At 40.8% G+C, this 16,308-nt stretch overlaps 2 protein-coding genes and 1 long non-coding RNA gene across 4 annotated transcripts in view; 1 reads left to right on the forward strand and 2 right to left on the reverse strand.

The window, feature by feature from the left end:
• The window catches only part of LOC115752648 (zinc finger protein JAGGED-like), a 36,971-nt gene extending 33,675 nt beyond the window's left edge, over positions 1-3,296 (forward strand). The window contains exons 7-11 of the mRNA XM_048279041.1: positions 776-833; positions 984-1,084; positions 1,489-1,611; positions 1,925-2,018; positions 2,391-3,296. Of these exons, the coding sequence (XP_048134998.1) occupies positions 776-833; positions 984-1,084; positions 1,489-1,611; positions 1,925-2,018; positions 2,391-2,838 (824 nt within the window). The 3' untranslated portion in view covers positions 2,839-3,296. The remainder of the gene's footprint in view (positions 1-775; positions 834-983; positions 1,085-1,488; positions 1,612-1,924; positions 2,019-2,390) is intronic.
• Positions 3,297-10,729: 7,433 nt separating this feature from the next.
• On the reverse strand, positions 10,730-10,960 carry LOC115752398. The gene is made up of 2 exons (XR_004016738.1): positions 10,918-10,960; positions 10,730-10,885 (listed from the first exon to the last, which is right to left on the reverse strand). It is a non-coding gene; the product is annotated as an uncharacterized LOC115752398 (long non-coding RNA).
• Positions 10,961-11,004: 44 nt separating this feature from the next.
• Positions 11,005-14,958, reverse strand: LOC115752390 (IST1-like protein). 2 transcript variants are annotated; one of them, XM_048278754.1, is made up of 6 exons: positions 14,763-14,958; positions 14,307-14,439; positions 14,072-14,175; positions 12,794-12,965; positions 12,566-12,706; positions 11,005-11,521 (listed from the first exon to the last, which is right to left on the reverse strand). In XM_048278754.1, exons 1-6 carry the CDS (start codon positions 14,810-14,812, stop codon positions 11,237-11,239), a joined length of 885 nt encoding a protein of 294 aa, XP_048134711.1. In that variant the 5' UTR covers positions 14,813-14,958; the 3' UTR covers positions 11,005-11,236. The 2 variants fall into 2 exon arrangements, with proteins under 2 accessions (XP_048134711.1, XP_030546405.1); XM_030690545.2 differs by having other exon boundaries at positions 11,005-11,630; positions 14,763-14,957.
• Positions 14,959-16,308: the final 1,350 nt, after the last annotated feature.

The raw sequence follows: 16,308 nt of genomic DNA on the forward strand, positions 1-16,308 counted from the left end.
CTAATCCGGAACTCCAATAATAATAATAATAATAATAATAATAATAATAATGTGCCCCAGAAGGTGCTGTACTAATATTACGGTAGTCATATTAAACCTAGCATTACTTCTCGATATATCAGTACCGACAGCTCTGCATCTCCACACTGTTTCTTATACGAGCAATATCGTTCTTGGATCTTTGTCCTTGGCATTGCTGGTACACAACAACAACAACAACAAAAACAACAACAACAACAACAGCAGAACTAGAGCTGGAAGTTGAATACGTATTGCCTGATCTTGTCCTACTTCCATTTCCTTCCTTCACTTATATCGCCCAGTCCTGCCAAAGATGAACCAAGCATCTCTCTCTCAAAAGGGAAAGCGTGAGTCATTCTTTTCTCCTTGGTCAGGGAGAAGTCCAATTCCCTTCACCCGTCTCAACCGAACCAGAACGACACTCTGGTAGACTCCTAGCCCCTCATTCTCAAGTGGAGTCACGAGAATGCCCTCTTTGTTCTTTCAATTCTCATCTTTCAGAGAGATAAAGAGAGAGAGGGGTGTGCACTGTGCAGTGCAGGGGCGTGGCAGGGGGTGGAACTGATAGAGAACTTTCAAAGGCCCTCCTTTTCTTCCTCTCTCTCTCTCTACCCTTCACTCCACTCGACTAGCCTTTATATTGCAGTCTTCAACTGCAAGTCTTGTGAAATCTTTGCCTGTTCTCTAAGACCACCTTTGCTTTTTCCTTTTTTCCAGCACTTAGTATCTTCCCACACACCCACTTAACCTGAAGATTGCTTTAGCCTCACGTTTTTTTCTGTCTCTCTGTCGGTACCAACCAAACCATGTAGGTCTCCCCCCACACACAAACCCACTCTCTTTTACTCTTTCAGCTCCTCTTCATTATTAGCTAATTTGACCACCCCCCATCCTCTTCTTCGAGACTAAGTCCTATTGTTTCTTTCTTTCCTTCTTTTTTTTTTTTTTTTTGCTTGTTGCAGGAGAGAGCTGGAAAACAACTCCCTAGACCTCAACAACTTGCCTGAGGATTGCACTAGAGATGGTAATACGCAAGTGTTGGAGGGCAGTAGCTCCTTATCAGGTATCAAGTGTTTTCTCCTTTAGACTGCTAGTTACTTCGGTTGAGAAAAAACGAAAAAAAAAAAAGGAGAGAGATAGAGAGAGAGAGAAGTTCAAGTTCCTTTCGCTTTTGTCAATACAAAATCAGTTCCATTTTGTCGGCGAAGAAAGGGAGACATTGTGTAGTAACTTGCCAAGCTCGAAATCAGAGAGCGAGTTTTGAGCTTTTACAGTGCGGACCAAAAGGTTCTCATCTTTATCAAAATGAGAGAAAGAGTCGGTCCAAAGTCGATCTTTCAAATGCTATGATGGTACGACCCTAAAAATTAATCTGGGGCGAGAGCCGATTAGGGTTGGACCTTTTGTTTTTCTCTCTCTTTTTGGGGGCAAGAAGGGTCAAATCGAGTTGCTTTAATTGGTTGACAGGGTGCAGGAAAAAGAAGAGCGACGCAAAAGAAGAGTGCGGGAAGGTCTACGAGTGTAGGTTCTGTTCCCTCAAGTTCTGCAAGTCTCAAGCTCTTGGCGGGCACATGAATCGCCACCGTCAAGGCACGTCCTCTCTCTCTCTCTCTTCCCTTCTGTTCATTTCTCTTAATCAGGAAGAAGAACAGGAAAAAAGAAACGAGGTCTGAACTGCACTGTTGATGAAACCTGAAATGGACTGTGGACTTCGGTGAATGATCTTGCTTTCGGTGAAGGCCTAGTCATGTCAAATCTCGGTTTCTTCACACGCACACACGCACGAACTTGGAGTAACAGTTGGGGTTTCGCTGAAATTCTTGAGGGGGGAACTACTGTTGGGGGTTTTGATTTGAAATGATTTGTTCTCTTGTTGTTCCTTCGGTTGTTGGGTTTTGGTCAGAACGAGAGACTGAGACACTGAACAAGGCTCGTCAGCTCGTCTTCGGTAACGATACCCTAGCCGCTCATCCCGCCCTTCCTCATCATCATCTAGGGTACGCTCTCTCTCTCTCTCTCTCTTCCTTTTAACATGAAAATGGAAACTCTGACGAGCATAGGACATATGTGTGCTCAACCAATGTGCAAAGATTGGTAAAAGATAAAAAGGAAAAGATGGGATTCTCATCTTTGGTATTCTTAACCGGATTTTTGTTAAAATAACTTCTCTTGTTAAAACTTAATTAAATTGAAAAAATTATCCTGTTAAGTATGGTTAATAGGACCTTGTTCATATCACCCTCAATGAACACAGGACACGTGTGCTCAACCCTAGTGAGATCCTTTGTTTTGGGTCATTGCTTCGTTCAAGCTTAAGTTCAGATATGAACACACTTGCCTTAACCCTAGTGAGATCCTTGTTTTCTCAGTAGCTGCCAATCAATACCGGGAGGCTATCACACGGCAACCAATGTGGCAGATCCGCCGCTTCCATTCAGATCATCGATGTACCAGCCGCCACCGCCGGCGCGATTCTTTTCGGCCTCCTCCTCATCTTCCATTGTCCAGCCACTGCCACCTTACCTATACCCATCGCCACCCCGCCTCGCGGCCTACCCTTCGCATTACAATGGCAACCAGCACCCAGCCGCCGCGGGCGATAACTACTCAATGGGCCACATGTTCAGCAGGAGCTCAAGCTCGCACTTGGGCACACCGGAGTCGAACTACACCTGCATCGGGGCACCGGTCGGAGAAGGGTTCAACGCACCCGAGGGAGGAGGCAGGGACAGGTTGCCGCAGGGTCAGAAGGAAGGATTGAATTGGGTGTCGAGATTGGATCCTCCCTCGATCAATCGGTTTCAAGATGGGTTCTAAAAATTTGATCTCCTTGGACGTTTGTTTGGAGTATTGAACCAAGTTCTTGAAAAGCCACCCTTAGAGACAGAAAGAGGGACATGACAAAAACTGACTACAGAGAGGGGGGTTCATTTCATGCAAGGGAAGAGGAGAGAGAGAGGGAGAGAAGTTTTGGTTTGTTTGGGGGACAGAGGGAGGGGTTGAATGGTACAGCTTTTGGAATCAGGTAACACTCTCTCATCAGCTAGTTTGTCCGGAGAGAGTGAGTCTGTGTGTTTGTGTCGTCGTGTATTGGGTTCACGTATTCGATCTATAAATCGATTATGAGTTGTTTGCTATAATGTCTGTAAAAGGAAAAGCTTTGAGCTTTTGAGGGGGTTTTGGTTGGTCGTGCATGTGGGACAAGGGAAGTTCGATATGAACTGGAAGTTCCCAACCCTCCCTTTTCCCCTTTGCATGCGTTGTAAGTTTGTGAACTCTCTCTCTCTCTCTCTACACTGTGATCTCACTTGTCCAGAAATATCTGTCCTCAGACAGTGACTATGGCTGGGGGTGAAAAGAAGTGTGGCAAATGGTCGTGTTTTAATCAGTAGACCAGAAACCATCGTGATTAATAGCCAGTGAACTCCTAGGCAAAATCTTTAGATTAGTTCTTTTTATGGGGAAGTGAAGAATGACGAGTCCCTTTCTATCCCCAAAGAATAGTTGCTTTCGTTCGAGGTCATGTGTAGTTTCATGGTTCCTTGTTTATTGGGATAAGTTCCTGTTAAGGAATCTCCTTTCGATTGAAGCATCAACAATCAGGGAGCAGATGATCTTCATTTTCGGGAAATTCCAAGTAATAAGCTCGTATCTCTTCAGTATTTTTCTCACAATACTCTCGGAGAAAAACCCTAGGAGTACTTTCAATCATGTAATCTCCCTATGCATGCCTGAAATAAGTTGAAACCAGGTCTTATATAGAGAGGGCCAACGCGAAAGTGGTTTTCTAGAGGGACTGGCTGGGCGCCCAACCATGTTTGAGCCAGGCACCTGGGGCTGGCTCGACATCCTGGCTAGATGTTAGCCAGGCACTCAGCCACTACTAGGTAGCTTCAGCTACTTGACTCTTGGGGTGATCGGTTTTAGGGTGGGCAATTCCGACTTTGGAGCAGGGAGCCGGCCACGAAAAATTGGAATGGTGAGGTGGGAGCATTGAACCTTATTGATAAGTTCATGTTGAAGATGTCGAAGATCGGGAGAATGACTTATGCACATGGATATTTTGTCACGACAATGAGCAGAAATTTCAGTTCTGCGCTAGCCCTAGATAATGGTAGTAACTTTGTCGTTACAAATCGGGTTGACCTGATTCCAAGGCCAAAAGTTCAAGGACTTTTGGATCTACAATTTTTGTATTTTGAGTTTTCTGAGATAAGAACTGTAGGCTTGTTGATGATGAGGAGAATTTATCGATGAAGAATGGATACAATGGGGAAAAGAAAGGAATTTCAGGGGTTGCTCTTCTAGGCTTCTAAGGACGACGAACGAATTTAGAGTCAAAGTTCAAATCTCTAGATATTTAATGTACTCTCTAGTTGTTAGATTTTCATTGTATTTTCTAGTTCCTATGTCCTTAATGTTGGGTAGTTTCAATATTTTTAATGCTTTGTCGATTTCCTATGAGTTAATTCCTCTATATAAAGAGACTAATGAATGAAAATATAAGAGATTTGCCGCAATGTGAGCAAATATCTATCCCTAGCATCTATATCCTTGAAAGTTGAATTCTTCCTCGATAGTGAACCAAAAAAGCATTTGTATCGTCAGCTGGTGATATTTTGCAGGTCTTGATAATGAACTTCATCAATCCCGATCACGATCCTTGGTTGGTGATATTATGTACGCCTTGGGTTGATCGTAATCTATCTTGCATTTTTCGTTTACCCATTGACATCACTCAAACAGATCTTGCCCACCCCCACCCGCATCAAATGGGCACCGTCCGTGGTTCCATGAACCCATCCTGGAATCGGACGACTAGTCCGGACAGGTTCCCAAAAAATTGGAAAGGGCACCATCCGTTGGTTCCATAGACCCACCCGGACCGGATCGGGTCCATAAAACCCATCCCACCAAACTTCACGCGATCAATGGCTTATTTTTCAGTGAGCCATAAACTAGTCTCACCAAGCTTTTTTTTGGGCAAAAAAGAATGTCATGTTCTTTAATTGCCCCGTTGTTTGTAAAAAAACTTCACACACCGCAAAGAATACTTCACATTCCTCTCAGCACTTCGAACAGTGAGTAGATTGAGGAAACTAGAAAGGGGTAATGGCAGCAATTAGGGTTTACAAATTACAACAAATAGAGGTGATCGAGAGCGAGAGGGGGAGGCAAGGCCGTGAGTCGAGTTTGCATGGAACGACCAAAGGCGTGGCCCTAAGTCAATGGGAGTTAAGAGTTGAGAGACGGAGAGACCAAGAGAGATCGAGATGAGACGAGATGACTAAGGAGGGAGATTACGGATTTATGATTTTAGTTTTTCTTAATTACTGGTCCGGTTCGTGTGGGCGATTCCACACTTGGGATATTGAAATATGGATTTGGGAAATAGTTTTTTTTTCTTCCCTTTTTTGGTGATTCCTTCTCGGGTTTAAGTAACACACTTCTAAGCTTTGGCATAAAATCCATCAACTTCATGCCTAAAATACATCCAAAACCTATGTATATCCGTTCATTCCTAGAGAGAGAGAGAGAGTACGGCTAGGATTGGTTGTATTCGCTATTATATACAGATATATTTTCGAGTAGGATCTACAAAGATAGACCATATCTTTGAAATCACACATGAAGCAAATTGAATTGGCCCCTCCTTGAGTCTTTTTCACATAAGATGAATCAAAGATGGTCGAGAATCACGCCACGCTAGGCCAATCGATGCCAATTCGAGGATCAGAGCTACACATATGTACTTTGTTCTAGATAGACTTGGCTATACATATGGGCCTAGCTAGGGCTTTGCATTTTTGTTGCAATAACCTGATCTGGGCAAATAGCCAGCCGAACGCACGCTTTACTCACAGTCACCAAAGTGAGTGAAGTTACCTTCTAATATCTGAAAGCCCGACGCTTTGTCAGCTAAGCAAAGCCTTGCAAGCAACCTGGATTGGCATGTTCCAAGATATAGATAGCAAAGAAGAGTAAGCCAAGCGAGGTTGGATGCATCGTCTGGCTCGGAAATGTAGCCATTATTCCCCACTTGAGAGGGGTAGGTTCCATTGGAGCAATTACTTTCAGGCCATTGATGCATAATGTTGGCTTCATTAAAAGTTTATTCCCAATCAAGATCGATTAGACTAATGTGCACTGGATTAGTGCAATTAATGGACCATCGTTTGAAGCACATTGTACCATACTCGATGCTCGCAAAATGCCTGTGAACATGTGCTCATTTTGTCGTAGGATGCGAATACTGAGATATCAAAGCAATTCAGCAACCTTGGTTCCCGTCAAAACGGAGATACTTACTAGTATTTATAAATCTTCCGATACGATGCTCGATAGCACCATAGACAAATTCGAGCAGGAAACGAAGTGTGGGTCCACGAGAAAGAATCTTCAATACTTGTTATATCTGGTGAGAGCGATAAATCAAGAAAGTTATGTACCTTTAAACATGAAATTAAAATTTGTTATGTAACAACCAACATCTTGTCCAAAATTGTAATTAACTTAACATTCCATGCAAATTATGGTGAAGGAATGGGCAAGAATTTGGCAATTTGGAGTAGTGGCACGAAATGGAAGTGGGTATTGCTTTAAGCATTTGTAGTCCTCTCTCACTTAAGAGGAGTGCATAATTCTAATTGGATCCGCCATAAAAAGTTGTTTCGATTAGGCTGTAAACTACAGATGATGGTCTACAGGCCTTAGATCGATTTTGTCTTATTAATGGACAACAATCTATCACTGCCCAGTATATTGACAATATCCTATTAGATAAACGTGCAATTGATGTCCCCCCTACTCTAAAAAAAAGAAAAGGAAAAAAAAGGGACATACAAGTTGAGAATTCTTATCCCGACAATGTAATGTCAGTATCGTTCTGATCCTCCTAGGCTCGTGCCATTTCTTTGCTTAGGGTTTGTTTGTCGTGCAAACATGAGTGATTGAAAAAAAAGATCTTTTTTTTAAATGATCACATATATTGCACAATATAATTGGTCAATGAAAAATGATTTCATTACTGACAACAATTTGTATTTAAATATTATATCTCATTCATTTATTTTTATAAATGATATAAACAATCACTTTAAGAAAAATATTTTTCAAATCATTCATTTTCTATAAAAACAAATGAATCCTAATTTCTCATTTTTTTTTTTTTGCCCCTCATCATTTTTTGGTTTATAAAATTTTTAATTTATTGCCAAAAAGGAAGCAAAACCATTTGGATGATAACCCTAGATTCACACTATTCCACTACGCATAAAATAGAAAGATTAGCTACTATGTGGAGACTTCCTATCTCTATCTTTTTGAACTATTACCTCTATTTGTAATGCTGGAGGATGCCCCTAAGTTGCTGTACCATATCTGCTCAATAATACTTACATTTTACACCAACAAAAAAAAAAAAAAAGGGAAGGATGAAAGTTGATGTATTTTTATACTCCGCAAGCAATTTGTCTACTAGAAAGAACATCATAAACAATGTTTAGATCTTTCAATTGGTCAAACTTTGAGCCTAACAGTTCTATAGCTTTCCTCCTTCAATGTGGTTTTGATCCATGTTGCACGTTTCACTCGTACAGGAGCCAAAGTAATTTGTTGTTACCCAATTTCAGGCGACTAAAAAGTTCATAACGTGTTTTACCGCATGGAAAAAAACATCTTTAACAAATCATGACTAGATAACTTAAAAGGGACCAAATTGATTTCCTCAAACCATGCACATCTACCGTCTCTAATTTTTAATTAAGTTTGTTTGTGGGTAATGTCCAGGACTTATAACTTTCAAATTAGATGTACGTTTTCCTCCAACCATGAATAGTGTAAATAGCACTTATGGGTATTCGGATCTTTCCACGAGCGCAATTATTTATCAGCTACTCGCTTGTATCAGTAGTTTTATTGTGCATTTGTGCACTCGATTTTCTATTTCTTCTTCTTGCATGGGCACGGCCAGAAACTTTGTGGTGAAGCTCGCGCAGCCATGGCCACTGGGGCTGAACTTTGCTACAAGCTTCTGTGGCCATTGTACCATGGTTGGCATGCCCAAGCTCTCACGGCCATGGGTGAGCTATACTACGGAACTCATGTGATTGGCCGTGGTCCTCATGAACATGAGGTCCACCTGGCGGTGGGTGCGGGGAGAGGGGCGGTTGGCTGCAAGGCGCCAACGGTAGGGCCAGGCCGTTGCGATGGCTCGTTGGTGCATGGTGTCTTAAGCTGTGTGTGAGGAGATAGAAAGAGGGTTTTCCAAAAAAGTATAAAATTAAGAGTGAGAAATCACATGAGAAGTAAGCGTAGACTAACGTCTTAAATCATTTGATTTTGATTCAGCAAATCCTGTATTCAAATTCCAACGTCACTCACTCATTTTTACCTTAGGGATCATGCTTGCCACCCAATTTTTTAAATCTTACTCGATGCACGTGAATGAATTGATTTATGTGTACTGTACGGATTAGTTAAGTCACAGTATTTCTTGTATTATATAAATGATTGATCTTATTACATGCAAAAAGAAAATTAATAGATTAATGAATCATGTTAATGAGTGTCACAAGGCACTGGTTAAACATATTGTATAAGGAAAGTTTCAATTTTCAATATCTTGATTGGACACTTGATCGTGCAATTGATACATAATAAAGTTTTCCAATTAGTCTCTTGTCAATTCTAACTGATTTCTATGTGAACAAGGCAGTAAGTGAAATTGAATTTGGCTTCCGACCAAAAAGAAAAAAAAAATTGAATTTGGCTGCCCCCAACTCAATCATTTCATTTCAAGCAAAGCATTAAATACACAAGAGATCTGGCAGACAAAAAGCTGAAACTGGATCTCTAATTTTTCAAACATGATAAGCACCAATCTCAACGTGGGATCTCATAATAGACCACGCGTTCCTGATCGAGTCTCTCTCTCTCTCTCTCGCTCTCTCTCTCTCTCTGTTTTCGGACGTTATATTGATCACCCCGCTTGTTTTCTTCATGAGTCTCACCTTCAGTCCTTGTTATTTCTCCTGCTAATCGACGTTACATCTCTTTCACTCTCTCTCTCTCTCTCTCTCTCTCGGTGTGTGCCTGTCATCATTATAAAACCCTAAAAGTAATCAGTGGGTAGATATCTGAAGCTAAGGTAGGCGTTGGTTGATGTTCTCATGGGCTAGGGGTTGTCTTTTGTGAAAGAGACGTGCATTCGAGTTCTGGGGGGTTGGGGGTGTAGGGGAGGGAGGGGGGAAGACTTTGAGACTTGAAAGAGAGTGTAAAAGTGCGTATAGACTGTGTCTAGGTTTTTGTTTTTACCCGTAATACATGCATCGATTGGGCAATGCGCACACATCTCTGCATGCATGCATCAACTGTGCAAAGTGCGTGTAATAGGGGTGGTGGTGTGGTGGTTGTCCATCCATCCATGTGTAGGCGCAGCCTGGCTAGGGTTTTAGCCACTCTCTGCTTCCAGCTGCGGCGATAGGGTCGATGGTGGTAGGACGAGAGGAGTAGAGAGCTGGCAAAAGATAAATGAAAAAGCAAAAGTACAGTGCTGGGGTCGATCGGGAATAGCGACAAGAATGTCTTTGGTTCTTCCTGACCGACCGGCAGACTTTTTCGGACTCCGTTCTGGTGGCGCTGCTTTGGTTTTAAAGATGCTCCAGTCCAGTCCAGTCCCAGTACTCAGCCCTCCTTTTCCTTTTGCCCTTCTCCGGTTTCTGTTCCCTTTTTCTATAGAGAGGAAAATACATGAAATGGGAGTTGATTCTTCCTATGATCTTGAAATAGAAATGCTTTCCATTCGGACATTACCAACTTATGTTGCGGGGAAACAAAATCCCAGGCAGGACTGCATGAACATGATGAATGATATAGAAAAGCTATGAACTGTATTAAATGAAAACAGGTCTCCCTTCAGAGACAACATCTTTTTGGAGAGCTTTAGCGCTGATTCACCTCTCAAAAACTATGCATAATCCTCGTCTTAATGGCCTCAACAGCGACTTACCATCACTAATGTGTACGTCGCGCCACTATATTTCCAAGAGACGTGCACGATCGATTAAGTAAATAGCACATTCTTGCGTCCCGAATCAATTTCAAGTTTGTCGATTCCACTAAAATTTTGGCCATTCTCAACCCCTATCTTGTACAGCCCAACATAGTCCAATTTCGATGACGGAGGGAATACGTATTCAATTCCAATGGCATAATATTCTATACTTTCCACATATATACATGTCTTGCATAAGAACAAGATGGTCCAAGCATAAAGACCAAGATCAGCGTCGTCCGTAATTTTCGTACTAGCATTTATTATATCCGCATAGAATTAGCTTTTGGGTCAACTAAGATGGAACTTTGCCGGTCTACCGTATACTGTTTGCAGATTGAAATAGAGAAGGATCAAGTAGATGCTCTGACTGACCCTTTTGGAATTTACAAGGTCCACGAATGACAAATTTAATGTATGTCTGTCTTATGAATGTCCCTTTTAATCTAAATGAAGACCTTAAAGCATGGAAACTCCGGATCGGACCATGTAAAGACCTCTTCTGTTTAAATTTCACAGGACAAAAGTTTGTTTGCGTTTAAAAGGAAAAGAACAGAACATGCACATTTCTAAAGATTTATGAAGAAGTTTGTGGAAATCTATAAGCCGAAGTATCAAAGTTCAAAAAATTATATTCGGGTTTAAGAATATAAATCGAGGCGCATGAACAGCAAGATTTATATTACACAAAAAGTCGATCACTACAGTTTGTGATCTTAGGTCATTTAAGATTCCAGCTCCTCATAATGCACTCAAAACTGTTCAAAAACTAGCCCCCCTATACATGAAACTTGCACATTGAACTTGTACCTTTTCGACCGACAAAAACAAAAAACTTGTACCTTGGGATGTATCAATGCTCTCTTTTACCTTAAGCATCACGAGTGGTGCCAAAGAGAACACTTAGAGAATTTACAAACGAATGGCCGATCCCGTAAAACATTTGCTCCTAGTATTCTTTGTAGTCTTCAACACATTTATCAGTTTTATTGAGGAGAAAAAGAAACATTTACTTTCCCCACCGCTGAACCCCTTTGGAGACGGTCAGCATCATGCACTCGCTAGGACGTCTTCACACCTAAAATGGCCATTAATTATATATGTCTCCCTGCTTTACAGAAGAATTCGACCGTGTAGGCAATGCCTTCAACCCCATCACATTCAGGTACTAGGAAGACCTCCCGTCCTAACTCTTCTGTGCCCTGTAGTGGATCTTCGCCAGCTCAGCGGCTGCACGTGCAGCGGCAGATGCGCGCTCTGCAGAAGCAATGGCGGCTCGAGCTCTTTCCAGAATTTCAGATGATTGTGGCCTTGTCTCAGACTTTGAATCTGTCGGTGTTCCAGCATCTTGACTCTTCTGAGATGTTTCGATCTCATTTGTGCTATGTGAGGATGTCTTACTAGCAGTGACAGGCACTTCAAGGCGTGAGTGTTCTTTGTTACTCTCTGCAGGAGTTATATCATGTGTCCCATTAGAAGAAGGTAACTGGAAAGAGACGTGCTTGGCAGGGGCTTGTGCCAGCGCTGCTCCATTGTAAATTTCCTTAGATCCCGCCTGCATGTAAGTCCATGAAAACAGGACTCATAATATACTTGTTTCTTTCAGAAGCCTGTAACTCACAGGCTTTCGGCTAAGCAGTGCTTGCTCAACACAAATCGATCAAGTCATTTAACTCAAAACGAGATAAGCTCTAAGTGAATTCACTTAGAGGCCTTCGTCCAGCAAAAAGTGAACACCTTAAATATCTATGTTGATAAATGGACCTAAACTATCATAGGGACCTGATATTGGTTTCTCTTTGGCAGTTCAACCACCAAGAAAATCACGAAGTTGTTTTTTTTTTTTTTTTCCAAGAAGTTGTTTACTTAAGGCAGCGAATAATTTTCAAAAAGCTAAATGTACAATATTATGCAAGATCCAATTTATAAGTAATGGCCAATCTCTACGTGCAGTTGTTAGATCACAGATATTGTAAGATATACAAGTAAGCTCACACAGGAGCTTTGATGGTATTCACAGAGGAAGGACAATATATTCTTGAACTATATCGACATAGCGTAGCCAGTTAAGGATCTGATCTCACTTCTCTACATAGTTGACATCGAATCACAAATGGTAACCTGACAGCTCATTGATGTATTCCAGAATATGGAGATGCAGGAACTAACACTAACAGCCGGATAGGGGATCACACTTGAAACAAACCGAGTATCTATACAGCTACAATGTGGACAAGTGAACCTAACAGGCATGCATCGGACTTGGTAACTAAAGTTTCTTGTCAGGGATATATTCCCTAAGACTCGGCTCCAACCCAAAACAACTCTATCAATTTTGCTGGCAATTATCATTTTCGAAACCTCCAATGCAACGCAAATGAGTGTATTGACTCTTCATTGAAAACTAAGAATAGTGGGGAGGATCGTTGATTCTAACTTATTAAAAAAAAAGTCGTTTCCTATAAATCTAGAGAGATAAATAAAAATTACCAGGAGATCTTCATGCTTCTTAGTAAACTCTGCTTCAGTATTAGAAGAATCCCAGTCCAAATTATGTTCTCGGGCAATGTCCTTTAAGACATTGAGTCTTGTCTTGACTGAAGGAGCACCAACACTGAGCTTTTCAATTAACTGTGACAATCATATCAGCAATTTAAGATGTAAAAATCAATGGGTGAAGCATGATCAGAGTTAGGAAACAAGGACAAGCCAACTAACTTCACGATTGACTCCGGATTCAGGACGAAGTTCAGCAGCTGCTAAGACGAACTCCTTCCCATACTTAGTAGTGAACAGATTCTTGATCTGCAGCAAATCTGGCACATCTGAACATCTTGGAGCCGCGAAAATGATGCTTGCAATGGCTTCACGCAAATCAGTCGGACACTCTCTGAGGCGTGGGCAAAAGAAATACTGTAAATTTGAAAGTTGGGACAAGCTGCTAAAGCAATTTCCATTGTAGCAGAAAAACAAAAGCAATTCTTTTTCCTCTTCTCTCTTCATGAAAAAACCTCTTTATATTTACCTCTAACTTCCGTGTTACTATGTATGCAACTTGCCCACAAACCAATGAATTCTAATTAACTTGACGACATCAAGATATAATCCGAATAGCTTCACTCAAAGTCCATACACTATGCGCCCAGCAGTGCAATCCCAGAACCATATATGATAGAATTGTGGATGATCTAGATTAACACAGAGGAATTACCATGTTTACGACGATATTAGCAGTCGACTTATATGCATCAATGCATAATACTTCTCAAGATAATTGATGGTTTATGTTCTAATTGTCTCAATTGTGTGTTTTTGTCCTTGATGCAGATACCAAATCTAACCGGAACTACCCTTCCAAGGAGAAAAGAAGCTAACATTATGCAACAATCTAGAAACACTTAAATATTCTAGGAAGCCGCAAATCAGGATAAATAGGGAGTTTAAAAAATTTGAGTACAAGTAATTGGGTCCAGTTTCTTCCTTCCCCTCTCCCCCCCAAAAAGAAAAAAGGAAAAAGAAAAAAGAAAAAAAGGGTTCCATTTCCTTTTCTACATGGAATATTCGCTTGGAAGTAGAAAAGCACTGTGCTTCAGGTTTGCTGTGATGCCTCTCTGCACGTGTTGGGTAAAGGTTCCTATCTCTCCAGGAAATAGCCCAAACTTTTAGGAAAATGCTCCAGCACTTATATTGAGGATACTGGCAATTTGTCTCGCCATGTTTTTTTGTCAATTAGTTATCTATTCGCATCGTTAGGGGCCGCTTAGGCCTGATGATGACATTCTATTCTCCTTCACCATCCCCACTTAGAAATTCAAACTTTTGGATGAACTACCACATAAAATATATCAACATATGCCAAGAGCTAGCAACTTCATCAATTCCACACAGAATTAGCATGATTTCCAGAAAAGAGGGTATCCAGGCAATGAATCTACGTAGCCTAGGAGCAACATTACAGTTTCAGCGAGATACAAAACAACTTATAAAGTGGCCTACCTCTGACTTTCAATTATAGGGATGCGAGCATGGACAAACTCACAAAACAGCTCCAATATGGCATATGCAGCCATTATATTTTGTTCCCGTATAACATGCTCCACCTATGTCAACAAAAGCCATCATTCTGAAGAACAACTCTCGACAGAGTGCACTCACCCCAAGGATTATGAATTGGACAGATACAGAGTTCATAAAAGAAAAAAAAATATCTGAGTGCAATTCTCAAAAGTACCCGGATGCGAGCAATCGGTTCTTGCCCGGCCTGCAAAAATTGGGCTATTTCTTTGCGCATGAGCTTGAGCTGCATGTCTCTCTTGTTCTGCAGCAACTTGATCCGCGAGATTGACAATGTCAAGCTTGTCTTGCTAAATAATACCCAATAGAACAGCACATTAAACGATCAGTCAGAGTGTGACAACACGTAGTATCATCACCTTAATCTTAAAAGAACAATAATTCCGAGCTTTATCAAAAACATAGCAACTAGGAGCGGAGTCCATCAGTATAAAGAACCACCCTTTCGCGGAAACGCCTATTGTGAACAGTAATCATCTCAAAAGCACAACAACGTTTCAAAATTCCGGAACCCACAAAAGCACACAGCATCGGAGAAGGCAAAAGGCACGAAATTGACCTCAAGAAAGATGGATCGAGACATGGATTAGACAGAGAATAAGAAAGAACTGACCATTTCGCGCCGAAGACGCCTCTGTTGAACAGCTGGTTCAGAAGAGACATGGGGTTCTTTGCGGAACCGATAAAGGATATCTACCGAACGAAAAGAATAGGGGAAGGTGAACTTCGCAACATACGGCGAGAGATTGGAGCTGCCCCCTGTGACCGCGAGCTGGATCTTGGAGGTTGCCGGCTCTGTTCTTCAATGGAGAAGACGATCAAAGAGGTGCAATTGGGGGGAGGCGGTGAGCTGTTTCTTGTTGGGTGAGATCAAAAATCGAACTTGGACGGATTTTGCATCCGAGAATCGCGATCGTCAGTGAATTCGTGCGAACTCAGTGAGTTTGGAAGCATATGGGAAGCTTCTTGCTGTTGACTTTCCTCCCTCGCCTGAACTCGTCAATTTCAGTTTCTATAGAATGCGTTGTCACGGAGCATTTTAATTTTTTTTTTTTTCATATTTAGATTACTTTTATTTTGCGAAAATAAATAATTAAAGAATATTTTCCTAATAAGGAAGATATATATGTTCTCTGACAAGAAAACAAAATTTGATTCCAATCACCGATTAAAAAAAAAAACTGAACTTTCATTCTTTTTTTTTTTTTTTGGTCAAACTTTCATTCATTTGACAATGGATATGTCAGCGTAATTGTTGGACGAAGTGCTAACCATCACAATGGGCCCAATATAAATAAATAAATAAAAACCTTCAACTTTAATCTCTATCTCAATTACTTCCGAAACCTTATTTTATCTCATAAAAAATCTCAACTTTAGCATTTATCATAATTTTTATCCAAAAAAAAAAAATCTGTCTTATAAAAAGCCCCCAAATTTTACTTTTAGCTCAATTCCATCACTATCACCCTTTCATCTATAATCATCGTTAGTTAATTCTACGCGGCTCGAATTTTCTTGCCGAACTTACCAATGAATTTTTGAAATTCAAAAACAATAGATTTCAAGGACGACGAGATTTGAGATTGTTCGTCCGGATAATCAAATTTCCACGTCTAGCCGTTCTTTGGGTTGTTAAGTGTCGAAGAGAATCTGAAATGCACCGTATTGAGTGGCTCGCAATGTGTAGGGGAGCAAACAACAGAAGAGAAATTAGGTTTTTTCATGTTAGCTTGGCTGAGATGTAATTCATTAAAGACGTGATAATGACACATAAAATTAACTAACGGTAATTGTGAACAGAAGGCTAACGGTGGTAGAATTGGGGCCAAAGTAAAAATCAAAGATTTTTTATGAGACAAATTTTTTTTTTTTTTTGCATATAATTGAGACAAATGATAAAGTTATGAGTTTTTTTTGGGTATTAGACTAAATTGAGCCAAAAGCTAAAGCTTGGGATTTTTTTGGGTGTGAGGCCGATAAAATTAGAATAGAAGTAGCATTTTGAGGTTTTTTATGAGATAAATTGTTTTGGGGATATAATTGGGATAGACTAAAATTGAAGGTTTTTTTGGATATTAGGCCCATTGAATATTACACCAGCATGTTGCCATTAAAATTGATCGAAATCCTATTAAATTAACCATACAAGACAAGGA

This window comes from Rhodamnia argentea, chromosome 5 (assembly GCF_020921035.1).
Source record: "Rhodamnia argentea isolate NSW1041297 chromosome 5, ASM2092103v1, whole genome shotgun sequence".
In the NCBI taxonomy this organism is placed as follows: domain Eukaryota; kingdom Viridiplantae; phylum Streptophyta; class Magnoliopsida; order Myrtales; family Myrtaceae; genus Rhodamnia; species Rhodamnia argentea.